General features: G+C 42.2%; 2 protein-coding genes across 2 annotated transcripts; one reads left to right on the forward strand and one right to left on the reverse strand.

The window, feature by feature from the left end:
* Nucleotides 1-1,588: 1,588 nt before the first annotated feature.
* LOC308361424 (uncharacterized protein) lies at nucleotides 1,589-2,986 on the reverse strand (the record flags this gene model as incomplete). Its single annotated transcript, XM_080833765.1, has 2 exons — nucleotides 1,589-1,835; nucleotides 2,703-2,986. The coding sequence occupies 2 exons, from the start codon at nucleotides 2,984-2,986 to the stop codon at nucleotides 1,589-1,591; spliced, it is 531 nt and encodes a 176-aa protein (XP_080689891.1).
* Nucleotides 2,987-4,193: 1,207 nt separating this feature from the next.
* Nucleotides 4,194-13,210, forward strand: dhcr24 (24-dehydrocholesterol reductase; the record flags this gene model as incomplete). Its single annotated transcript, XM_080833071.1, has 9 exons — nucleotides 4,194-4,424; nucleotides 5,345-5,500; nucleotides 5,935-6,040; nucleotides 8,354-8,472; nucleotides 9,331-9,594; nucleotides 10,372-10,515; nucleotides 11,545-11,742; nucleotides 12,707-12,885; nucleotides 13,057-13,210. 9 exons carry the CDS (start codon nucleotides 4,194-4,196, stop codon nucleotides 13,208-13,210), a joined length of 1,551 nt encoding a protein of 516 aa, XP_080689197.1.
* Between the last annotated feature and the right edge of the window lie 172 nt (nucleotides 13,211-13,382).

Raw genomic sequence — 13,382 nt, forward strand, 5'->3', positions numbered from 1 at the left:
GACTGATCTTTTTCCTGTTCGGTTTGCTCCACTCCCACATTGGTGACAACATCAACAGTCCTCATCACATGAAAAAAACTGGACAAAATTGAATAACTTATATTGTAATGCACATGTGCTGAGGTGTGATCACCACAATATTGTTATTTCAACCTAAGGGCTATACATGCATGCAGAATATACAACATCATCAAAGAGGCACTCTCAAAGGTCATATAGCACCCGCAGCCCACATTCACATGTCTGTCAGCTGATATTCAGTCTGTTTGGACTCAACACCAATACTGATGGCATACAGTCTTGGGTTGTACTGCTATGATCCTGGACCAGTTTTCTGAATATAGGCTATGCCAGCTGTAAACAGTCATAGCTTTCAGTTGTAAAAGGAACAGACCACGAATTACACATTTGAATTACACAATCTGCCAGGTACAGTGGGGAAAAAAAATTGCACACTGCATAACATCCCTTTAATTAGGCATTTCATATAGATGGACAACACATTTGAAACATCAGAGATATTGTGTTTGCATGTCATCTTGAAAGGAAAAAAGGCCTCATGTGATTCTGATTGTTAATTGCACTTTTGTTTACTTTGGGAAGATTATGAGATGTTTTTTTCTTTGGTAGTCAGTATTTTTACTGCGGAGTAATACATTTGATTTTGGGGATTGCTGTCATGAAAGTGTTTTGATGGCCTGAGCAAAAGATAGCAATTGTTTACATTTCCTTGGAGATAAATGCTATACAATGTGTTTCCTCCTCCTCACTTGAGTTCATTGGCAGTTTCTGCTTGTGAATTCCTTGATGATATATCAACTTGTAGTTTTCCCACACTCAACGAAAGGTTCCTGGTTTGACCCCACAAACGAACCTGACAAAGGTTCTAACTTTAGAAAAAGATACCATGGGGAATCTTCAGGAGACCCTTCTAGGTAATATTCAAAAGATAAATGTTGTTATGACTGCCATAGACTTACAGGTCTTTAAAAGACTCAAGTGTGTGAGGAACCAGAACCTTCTGAATGATAAGGGTTTTAGTGCAACAGACTTGTAAAACCTGAGTTATAATATGTTGATTAAAGGTAAGGTTTTGCACATATGTGTTTATTTATACAATATTTACTGAATTACGAGCTGTTTGTCATTCCCACATGTTCAAAATGCCACCATCCGAACATTAGTCCAGAAAGAGGACATTACCGTACATTAGTAACAAGATGGTCATATCAAGGAGATTACTCAAGAATATTTGTCCAAACCAGATACACACTTCTTATTAGGATCTCAGTGGTTTAAACAGTGGCTCCCTCCAAATCATATTATCTCAGGCTACAGGGCAAACACTGTTTCCACCTTTCAGAAACCAAAACACGGAGGGCAAAGTGGATCTCTCTTTGCAGTCGTTTGTGCAAAAGATGATTCAAAACATGGAAGCCAAAAGGATATTGCCACAATATTAAAGCTGTGCTTATATGGATAATGCTTGCATCTTAATTACAGGTTGGTGTATGATAGAAAGGGTTGGCCTGGGGAATCACTGATCACAAGTCTCAGAAAGCAGGAGGCCCGAGTCAAAATGGCGCCATCACACCTCAAAGCTGATCTCTCGCGAGCGGCCAAAGAGAGGCTCTGTCGGCCGGAATGAGTCAGAATAGCTTCTCCTCAGGTGTGTGGAGCTCGTTGTGGTTTTGATAGCCACTTCATATGGAGGAGGAGGCTCCAAGTCCCAGTGAGGAGGCCGCCCTCTGCCAGAGGGGCTGAAACAGGTGGGCTCCATCGGTGGATAGTCAAAGTCCTCCTCATAAGCTCCTCTCCTCTGTCTGTCCACAGTCCTGAAATCAAAATGATTATGTCAAATCAGCAATACATAATTTCAATTCAATGTCTTATGTGAGCCATTACGTGTCTTTTGACACAAATTTTAATAACATTTTCCAGTTTAATGCCAGTTTTATCATATGTTTTCCCTATCTTAATGACAGAAGGAGTGAAATGTAAATTCTTTAAGGTTAAGTCTGTCTTATGACCACTAGATGGCGGCAGAAATTCTTTAACGTAAAAATAGTGATTCTCACGAGTGGATAATGTTGCCAGCATCTCAAGGGAACAAATGGCGCGCGCGCTCTGTGTGCGTGCGTGTGTGCGTGTGTGTGTGTGTGTGTGTGTGTGTGTGTGTGTATGTGTGTGTGTGTGTGTGTGTGTGTGTGTGTGTGTGTGTGTGTGTGTGTGTGTGTGTGTGTGTGTGTGTGTGTGTGTGTGTGTGTGTGTGTGTGTCTGTGTGTCTGTGAGTGAGCGAGAGAGAGAGAGTGAGGGAGGGAAAGAATTGACCCATCTTAATGGCTATGAGTGCATCATCTTTCTAGTAAATTGATGATGGCACTGGGCGTAGTTTGATCATTTTGGAAAACTGTCTTTTCAAGCATTGAATATCACATAGGCTATATCAATATCAAGTTAATATATATTGTAATAGAGCTTACCACGAAACAACATATTCATTTGTATGCAATATTTGCCTGCCCCTTGACACAATACACCTTGCAACATTTGTTTGACCCTTGACACAAGTCTTTTACTTTTACAAATTCACATATATCTCCGTCCGAAAGCTGTTTTGTTGTTCATGTTAGTAACAAGATTTGTAACTCTGCATTGTTTAGTGCTAACGAATCCCATGCATAAAATTGTAGGCTACCCACCTTTGCAAGTATACGGATTGCGACTCTGGGAAGTGGTTCCCAGGCGGAGGAGTGAAAAGGACGTGGCTGTAATCGTGGTTGTACTCGTTGCTGTAGGTCACTGGGGTACTCTTTCCATTCATCGCCCAGAAGAGTCCCAATATGAGCATCACAGCGCCCAGGACCACACAGCACAAGCTGAAAGCTTGTAGCCTACTCTGACTAGACGGCAAAAAAGCCGTGGAGCCCCCAGTGACGATGAGCATCACTCCTATGAATATTGCTCCATGGTGAAGAGAAGGCATTGCGGCGTGCGGCTGAAGATCGAGCGTTGCTGTTCAACAGATCCGTTGCCCTGGGTCAGCTAGAGTTCCACATCCATAGGGAGATAACTTTTGTTCAGACAAGCGGGATGTAGGCTATGCTGGTTCTCTCTTTTGTAGCTGACTTTTATTTAGCTCTTAGGGTTTTGTGGTGTAGGATGCGGATTTGGAAATTAAAATCCTGTTTAAATGACAGCGTATGTGTCTTTTGAAAAGATCCTCTTAAAAACGAATCACCTGGGTTTTTTTTAAGTCGCCCCGATTTTGATGGAGTGAAACTTCCTAATTGCCCAAGCTCCAAAACATCAGCTTCTGCATCCTTTATTTCTTGACAGTTGGAGAGTTAGTCCGTGCCATATGGGTCCGTTGATGAGCAAATTGGTGTTTGACAGCTGTGTTCAGGCGAGCAGTAGCCTAACTCAGCCTATTCATCGTCAATGTCAGCGATCATCTCAGTGCGTCTCAAGGATGCCCCGCCCATACCTCTGATGTAATAGGATTTATTCAAAGACAACAGAAGTATTATTTAAAGTCACTATTAAGGGCCAATCGATGTTAGTTTGAGTAATATGGTTAGGGTACCAATTGTCTTATTCCATAACTTTGGTCAACCCAATCCTGTCTGTTTTCTAGTATTAACGGGAAAACAGAGTTTCTGTAGCGTAAATCTATGCACTTCCACGTTTACCTCATTTTGAAATTGTATTTATTTTGTTATTGATTGATAAATGATAGTTAATGATAACATGGCGAACATAAGCTTATTAGATAAAGACCTAACTTATCATTACCTAACTGTTGCATAAAAATAAGCATATCAGGACTCGATGAATGGTGTGAGGGCCATTCTACTCGTGGATTGGATGCGGTGTGCAGACGCAGCAACTGGGATCACCACAATTGACGCGACCTTAGCCAATCAGTGTAGACTTGGGGAGGGGATAGCTTCAACCTTAGGCAGGTTATACTTATTGTAACAACTGAAGTGGTAATTTTAACAGTTTGAGGTAGCCGGAAGATTTTAAGGACGGATTGTCTTTGGCAGCACTGCAAGTGATGTAGTTTAGCTGGGTGCCGAAGAAGCTGTAACTAGTAACTGGTAACCGAGACTTGATCTAGAATAAAAGCTATCAATCTTAAACTCGAAGAAGAAAACGCAGTGGTCGTGTTATCGTCTAAATAGAAAAGCATGGATCCGTTATTATACCTCGCTGGCTTAATCGTTTTGTTTATGTTATGGATCAAAGTAAAGGGTCTAGATTACGTTATAATTCACCAGCGGTGGATCTTCGTTTGTCTCTTTTTGCTACCCTTATCCGTAATATTCGATGTGTATTACTATGTAAGAGCGTGGGTCATCTTCAAGATGTGCTCCGCGCCTAAACAGCATGATCAGCGTGTCAGAGACATACAAAGACAGGTAAGACTGGTGGAGCAAATCGTACCCACACATTGCTGTTACTTGTAATGTGTGCCATATTTATGCAACGATGTTAGTTTGGACGGCAGAATGTGCAGGCAAAGTCCACACCAATTCTATGATTTGGTAAGGTCAGCCTCACCTTGGAGTTTCACCTCCTAATCCTTATTTCCCACGTTGGATTTATAGTTTAGTTTGAAAGTAAAGATAACCACACTGGACCATCCTTAAATTCAGCGTGTTTTCTTTGCTGTCTATCCTTCCCCTGTATCTTTCCTCCGCCTGCATGTGTGTTGTTTTTTCTCATCCATTTGGTTGATTTGAAGGTTGATTTTATGTACAAGTGGATTCTTTCAGTAAATTGTTCTTTTCACATCATGTGATGGTCTGTTAACTGTTATTCAATCTAATTTGTGTGCGCGTCCAAGCATGTGGTGTAGCATAGCCCTCGTCTAAATGCTTCATAGCATTTGTATACGATGGTGGCTCCTGGGAGCTTTGCTTTGTGAAGTTTGTCCTGCAGTGTTGACTTCCCTAAGAAGTTAAAGTGTAGTAAACAGTATTTGTATCAGAGTATTACCCAGGCATGCAATCAACAAAATCTTGTTTTAAGATTATGTAACCGAGCCATCAGGGCTAAGTATGTCAAAGTATGTTACTCCGAAATTAGGTGTAGGTCTACTGTTTGTGAAACTACCTTACAGATTATTTCATATTTCTATCAGCAATAGTAAAATAACTGCATTTCCATAAACACAAATTTTACATAGCATCTACTGTAGAACACATCTGGCATAAGCCTGAACCAGATCAGGCCCTGACCTGTTCCTGTGCCAGCTGGTATTTGGGGATCTGGTAGTATAACCTTTGAGGATTTAAACCAGACTGACCCCAGAATGGCCTCCCTTCCTGGTCCTCAGGTGCGAGAGTGGAGGAAGGAGGGAGGGAAGACCCACATGTGCACAGGGCGCCCTGGCTGGCTGACTGTGTCTCTGAGAGTTGGGAAGTACAAGAAGACCCACAAGAACATCATGATCAACATGATGGACATCCTGGAGGTGGACACCACGAGGCAGGTGAGACTGAGACTGACTGTGTGGAAGCTAGTACTGTTCTGTAGAATCACACACATAGTGCCATATATAATATGAATATGGGCCTTCTCTGTAGAGCCTCTGATGTTACCATTAAATCTGACGCATACACCTATACATTACATACACTATTATGGTTCTATGGTCTATCCTGGCCTTTGCTGTTTCTCCGTTTCAAAACTGAATTCCAAATCTATATTTTTTTTTAATAAAAGATTTTTGTGGATGCCTTTTTACGTTCTGTTTTATGTTCTGTAAATAAATAAGTGAGTAGGCAATTTCTTTTGCATGCATGAATTATTAGATCATACCTCTGTTTGCCATGCTTTTTGGAGGTATAAGTACGTGTGGATATTTGTGTTTAAGGACAGAAGGCAGTTAAAAATGTAATCTAATTCATCAATTCGACTCGTCAGGTAGTACGTGTTGAACCTCTGGTCAATATGGGTCAGGTGACTGCACTTCTGAATTCCATTGGCTGGACGTTGCCAGTGTTGCCAGAGCTGGATGACCTCACAGTAGGTACGCACTTGTTGTGTTTTCATTACCACTTGAACAGCGGTGTTGTCATATACGTTTTTGTGTCAGTGTAATGTCACTGCTGTAGTGTACGAGACCATTTATTATTATTTATCTATTTACTATCTTTATTGTCATTGTGCAAAGTACAGGTACAAAGCCAATAAAATGCAGTTAGCATCTAACCAGAAGTGCAAAAGTTACAGTTGGCTGGATGTACAATATAAATAATGGTACTCTGATTAAGCCTGTGCAGTAACAAGCAGTGCATAAATAAATGTACTGACACAGTTAGGTAATGAGTGCAATAATGCTTACTGCTGTGATATGGAGTTCAGCAGTGACGGCATCAGGGAAGAAGCTCTATTGTGCAGTTTTCACCATCCGTTGGAGGGCGTTAGGGTGAGATACGGAGTAGTTGCATACCAAATTGAGATGCAGTTGGAGAGTATGCTGACGATGGTACAGCAGTAAAAGTCCATCAGTATTGTGGGACACAGTTGAGCTGTCTTAAGGCTTTGCAGGAAGTAACGGTGCTGTCAACCGTTTTGATCAGGATGGAGGAATTCAGGGCCAAGTTGAGATTTTCATAGATGTGGACGTGGAAGAATCTGAGGCTTGATACATGCATTCACTGATGTAGATGGGGGCATGTGTTTGGATCCTAGCTTGCCTGAAGTCCACAATGATCTCCTTAATCGTCTGGATGTTAAAGGCCAGGTTGTTGTCGGCCAAGTGCTTGGCCTCGTCCCGGTAGGCCGTCTCGCCGTCCTCTCCACAGTCTGTGAACTTGATTATGGCGTTAGAACCATGTACAGAGGGGAAGAGGGGCTAAAGACGAGGGCACAGCACACAGCCTTATGGCACACCGGTGAGAGGGGAGGGGGAGAGGTTGTCTGACTAACCAGGTTGGGGTTTGTTTGCTAAAGAGTCAAAAAGTCCAATTGCATAGGGATGTGCTAACACCAAGCTGGCTAAGGTTGGAGTTTGCTCGGAGCGGAAGTCAATGAACAGTATTCTGATGTACAAATTGAAACTCTCTAGATGGGAAAGGGCAGAGTGGAGTGCTGTTAAGATGGTATGCAACTGTGCAACTGTGAAATGTAGTTCAGGACCGTAGCTGTGGAGTGCTTCAGGACTGGCATGATGGTGGCGCTCTTCAGGCTTGTGGGGACAACTGCATTGGCCAGGGACAGTTTGAAAACGTTTGTAAAATCTAATACAATATATAATGGAGGGGTACTTCAAGGTCCAGCATTTTACATTTAATTAGTATATAAAACCTAATGGTAAGAATTTATTTTACCTTTGAGTCAACCCTTTTTAACTCAATTATTACTGAAAATGTATTTTTTTTTTAGGGTGTAATACCTCCAAAAAAGATGCTCCACTGAAATGGACCACTAACACCCACATTTCATGTTCTATAATGTTATTCCTGTGTGGTTGCTGAAAGCTCTGATGAAATCTGATTAGACATGACAAATGATCCTGCCCGAGGCAGTAGAAACTGGTTCCGGATATGGCCTTTTTTGGGGGTGAGTGGCATCTCCAGGATCAGTTTCCAAAGAGGTCTACTAGAAGGCTGAGCGTGTGCACCCTCTTTCCTTAATGTTTCCCAGTGCTGCGGCAGCAAATTAATTTGCTGGCCTGCTGAGACCCACAGCATAAAGCGTGTGTACAGTGAGTGCGCAGGTGCTGGTATTAGCGCAGAAGTGTTTGCCTAAGCAATACTTTACTTCTGGCAGCATGGCTAGATTTAATATACGAGACGTCCCATGGGTGGGGCTATTGATCGTTTCTGTTAGCAGGCGAAAATAGTCAGTGGAATATGTTCTTACTGTAAGGGAGGTGTACAGTTCTTGATGGTAGCTCTCATGGCAAAATGTTCTGAGAAAAAAACACACCCCCTTTGTAAAGGTTATTGAAAAGGAAAGTATCTAAGCTTAGGGAGCTAGCTAGTGGTGGTACAAAATGTCAACATTAAGCAAATGGTGACATAGCCCAACTTTTATGTCAGCAAATCAAGTCAGCGTTCTCACTGCCCAAGCGTATCGTGAATTATTTGAGCACAGTGTTGAAGCCTCTCAAAACACTTAATAACTAAAAACTGGTCTTGGATGGACATTATTATGCTTTCATCGACACACAAATAAGCAGCTGCTTTTGACCATTTTCATTGATGACATGCACTCTCTCAAACTGTCTAATTCAATGAATGAGTCAGAATATCGGCATGGCCTGTATGGTGTATGTGCCTCTTCCTCAGAGCACAGTTTCTTATCAAACACATTCTCTGTGTCTCCACCTTCACAGGAGGCCTGGTGATGGGCACAGGGATCGAGTCTTCCTCGCACATCTACGGCCTCTTCCAGCACATCTGCGTGGCATACGAGCTGGTTCTGGCCGACGGCAGCCTTGTGCGATGCACCGAGGTGAGCAGTTACTCTTGGTGACCCTGTTACCACGCTTGTGCCTGTTTGTGTTTTAATGTGTTGTCTTTGTTTTAGCCGCCTCTTCTCTTACTGTGAAGAAACCTTATGGTAACACATAATAAAATAGGAAAGCTGGTGAAGGTTGCATGTGTTTCGACATCATGACCACCAAAGTTGTCGGTTGTGAATTGATGATTTAAATTACACGGCTATTTTAGGAGCAAGCTGCCCTCTCATAGCTCTTCACGAAAGATATACAGATGCTGTAACCTAATCTATTTGTTGCATTCAGATTCTTAGATAACAACGTTGTGTCACAATTGGTTTGGCTTTCTTTTCGTCGCCATTGTCTCTTTTTCAACATGTTTGCACATGCAAGAAAGTGTATTTTGCAGACTGTTTGAACAGTGATATCACACCCTCCTTACATGCGGAACAAAGCCAGCCCTGTAATCGGCGTCCCACACTGTTGCCCCTGTGCTAGCCTAGAACACAAGCTCTCCCCAGACAGAGAATGACTGAGATCCTACCTCTGAACCGAGGACAACCAATTCTCCCCTGGGTTACCACTAAGGAATCAATCCTCTTATCTTAAGGACAGTGAGCTCTCCCTTGAGCCACCCCAGTAGATCTAGTATCAAGTCTTTTGTCAAATGCCTTGACGGGTATTGTGCATTGTGCGTATTGATTCCAATGTGACTGTGTGCGTTTATTTATTGATTTGGATGGTTTGAGTAGTTCGAGTAGTTAAATGCCTGTATTTTAAGCAGTGGAATTTAATATAGTAGTTCATATAAAATAAATATATATATATATTTAAACATATATTTTTTTGTTTTTTCTAATGCTTGTTCACAGAAAGAGAACACAGATTTGTTCTATGCTGTTCCATGGTCCTGTGGAACCCTGGGGTTCTTGGTCGCTGCCGAGATCCGGATCATTCCGGCAAAGACCTGGGTGAAACTTCGCTACGAGCCAGTGCACGGTCTCAATGCCATCTGCCAGAAGTTTGCCAGTGAGTCTGCCAACAAGGAGAACCAGTTTGTGGAGGGGCTTCAGTACTCCCTGGACGAGGCAGTGATCATGACTGGCACCTTGACCTCTGAGGCAGAGCCAGACAAGGTGATTATAGGCCAACCGAGCCTGGTAGGAGGACTGCATATCTTTCAGTCACTAACAGCAGTGGGGAAAAAAGCACAAAAAAAAAAAAATTCTCGGTCGCTTTGGTAAATTTCTCAGATCAGACTTAGAATTCTCAAAACTAGTTGTTCAACCATCTAGTCACCTGTGCAGTAAAACTTTTACCACACAAACACCTTCAGGGAACGGTTTAGTGGCCTCAACTATGTTTATAAGTTAGTTACATCTATTCTTTTCATCATTATGCAGAGGTTCGTTTTTGAATGAGGGTAAAGGTATGGTTGACAAAGAATGTTTGAGTCATGCAAGAGGATTTTCGTAGCAGGTTTTAAATATCCAGTTTATCTCAGGGGATTTTTCTGTATCCTTCTACAAAAATTTTACAGTATACAACTACTCGGAAACATGCTATGACATGGATTACGGTAACATTCAAAGTAATACTAGTTTGTTGAACACAAGTGATGATGCTCAATCATTGTTAGTGAGATTTTGACTGTCTTGTCCACAAACACAAGGGCTTTTCATTTTTGACACTGGTATGGCCACTAACAAAATAAATAGCTTTTGAGACATAAACTAAGGATTATCAGCAAGTCATGGGCTTTTGCAGGTCATACATTTTGTGGTGCTGTTGTTAATACGAGATTGTTATGAGAACTGCACTTACTGGTCTGAAAATGCTATGGATGTTACGGGGGGGAAAGTACCAAAGCAACAGTAAGTAAAAAACTGTAAGCCTCTGTCTTGCCCTCTCAGATCAATCGCATTGGGCTGTACTTTAAGCCATGGTTCTTCAAGCACGTGGAGGACCTCCTGAAGGCAGACCGCACCGCTGTAGAGTACATCCCTCTAAGGCACTACTACCACAGGCACACACGCAGCATCTTCTGGGAACTGCAGGTAAAGCTCTGAGCTTTCACTAGCTTCTAAGCATTGCACTACACAGATAACCAGTCCCTGTGTTAGCCATGTTTTACGCAAGTCCAAGCATGGGGAAAACATCCTCATAGCTAAACCACAGAGAGGAACTTCATGTTATCAGCAGTAAATCTGTACTCTGTTTACATGTTCTACCAGTGGAAATCTGCTTTTAAATAATCGTTGATTCAATGATCATTGATTCATTGATTATACTGCAATGGTTTTATTTTTGTCTAATAACATTATGGATTTCCAAGTGCTGTCGTCCCATTGCCCAAATCTGACTAAGTGTCTTTGATGGATTGACACATTTGGGTGCATTTGTAGTGGTTTCCATCCTGATGGGTTTTTTTTCCCTTTCTTGTTGCCTGTATTAGAGAACACTTTCATTCCATTTGTGCATTAGACAGTCTCAGTCTATGGCCTCCCTGACGGGGCACTTCAGATGTCCTGCCTCTATCCCTAGGAAGTGCATAGTGTGTGGCAGCAGCACTAATGCCCTCTCTCTTTGCCATTAGCAAACAGGAACTCATATGTGGCTTGCAACGAATTACCCCCACCCCAGAGTATCAAATTGTATTATAAATTATGCAGATTGTTTTTTCTTGCAGAACAGTCATTTGTGGTGTGTGTGTGCATGTGTTTGTTTGTGTGTGTGTGTGTGTGCTTGTGTGTGCGTGCATTTGTGTGTTTCACAGCGTTTGCTCATTACAAGAGGCCTTTTTATCGGCTCATTATGCTTCAGTAATTTATATTTTACTTTCCACCTTTCAACCCACCCAGCATTCAAGCCCTTCCTGTGTTTGTCTCTCAGACCATTTCTCACCCTCCACTGTAGCACAGAGATTATGAAGAAAAGCATTACTGTCATCATCTGGCCAGGAATATCGATCCCGCTGTGCCTGATGGGTTTTCCTTTGACTGTGTCCCCCTCCCCCTCCCCCTCTCCCTCTATCCCACTCTCTCTCTCTCTCTCTTTTTTTTGTTGTCTTTCTATCTATCTCTCAGGACATCATTCCATTCGGGAATAACCCCTTCTTCCGCTTGGTGTTTGGCTGGATGGTGCCCCCTAAAATCTCACTGCTGAAGCTGACGCAGGGCGAGACCATCCGCCGACTCTACGAGCAGCATCACGTGGTCCAGGACATGCTGGTGCCCATGAAGCAGATAGAGGCGTCCATCTCCCGCTTCCACGAGGACATCCAGGTGGGTCATCGTCACAGAGAAAATAAAATGCATGCACACACACACACACACTCAACAAACATATTTAAGTGTAGATTCTAAAACTGATTGTTCAAATCCTTGATTGTGATTGGCTAAAAGCTGTTGTAAAATCCAGCATAACCTTACAAGTTGTCCTCATAACATTCTATGACATTACTGCGCATGGAATATTTAAAAGAAAAAAAGACGTTACAAAGTTACAACGTAGCAAGCAACCTAGGTAAAGAGAATGGCATATTTTTTTGTGAATTTTGATTTGCTGGGTGGGATGACGTTTGACGAGTGGTGGGAGACTATTGACCGAATGGAGGAGAAAGAGATAAAAAAGACCAGGCATGCAGATATTCGTAGTAACAGTTTTAGAAAAGCAATAAGCCCCGCCAGTCCGTGTTTTAATAAGCACACCTTATTGTCGGTAGCGCCAAGTTTTTTTTATTAAACTAGTCTGTTTCTTAAATTTAATTTTCTTTATTTTAAATTGTCTCCGCTTCGCGTCGTGCCTGACAACTCCCCTTACCTGTTCTAAAATCAGCGCAAACCACAGCCTCTTGGGGCTTATTGCTTAATTAACCCACACTTACACAAATACATAGACAGTTTCATATGTTCATAAAAAAAGTAACTTATTTATTTATTTACTTTAAATAGTAGATTGTTATAATGCACAACATTGTCCAGATGAAGAAAGCACCACAAAGGTAGGAAGAGAAATGTAAGGTTTGAAGTGGGAAAATACAGACATGCATGAAAAGGCAGATGGGCAGACTAGGTAGCATTGTGTCCCTTTCACACCACTACATGTGTACAATTCAAAGATCTGAATGACTTCTGGCTTTTTTTTATCTCTCTCTTTTTTTTTTATCGAAGCTTTGATGAATGTGTTCTAAGTTTGGGCATGCAAAGGTTTTTGCTCTAAAAGCTGAAGCATTGGGGTGTGTTGTAGGTGTACCCCTTGTGGCTGTGTCCCTTCATACTGCCCAGCCAGCCTGGCATGGTGCACCCCAAGGCCAACGAGGATGAGCTGTACGTGGACATCGGTGCCTACGGCGAGCCCAGATCTAAGCACTTCCAGGCCCGCGCCACCTGTCGGCAGTTGGAAAAGTTTGTGAGGGAGGTTCACGGGTGAGATCCACTTTCTGTCAAGAATCAAAAAGCATAGGTGGACCCTGCTAATGTAATGTTTTAATGCAAAATATAACAAAACACATGGGTACCTATGGCTGAGAGTCATTATGAATTTGTCTCTCTCTAAACATGCTTTTGTCCTTCTTTTGACCTTCAATTTCTGTTCAGCTTCCAGATGCTTTATGCTGACGTCTACATGGAACGCCAGGAATTCTGGGAAATGTTTGACGGAAGCCTGTACCACAAACTCCGGGATGAGTTGGACTGCAAGGGTGCCTTCCCTGAGGTGTATGACAAAATCTGCAAGTCTGCACGTCACTAATTTCCACCATGACAGAAACTGAATCACACGACGTGACTCCTCACACATGAGCCTTGTTTCAGACCTCAGTGATATCATAAAGCACATAATATCATTCAATCTTTGATCCTACGCACCATATTTTTACAGATATATTTTTGAATCACCCAGTACTTAAAAACTGCAAAAGAGC

The sequence above is a fragment of the Sprattus sprattus genome (assembly GCF_963457725.1).
Source record: "Sprattus sprattus genome assembly, chromosome: 2".
Classification (NCBI taxonomy): domain Eukaryota; kingdom Metazoa; phylum Chordata; class Actinopteri; order Clupeiformes; family Clupeidae; genus Sprattus; species Sprattus sprattus.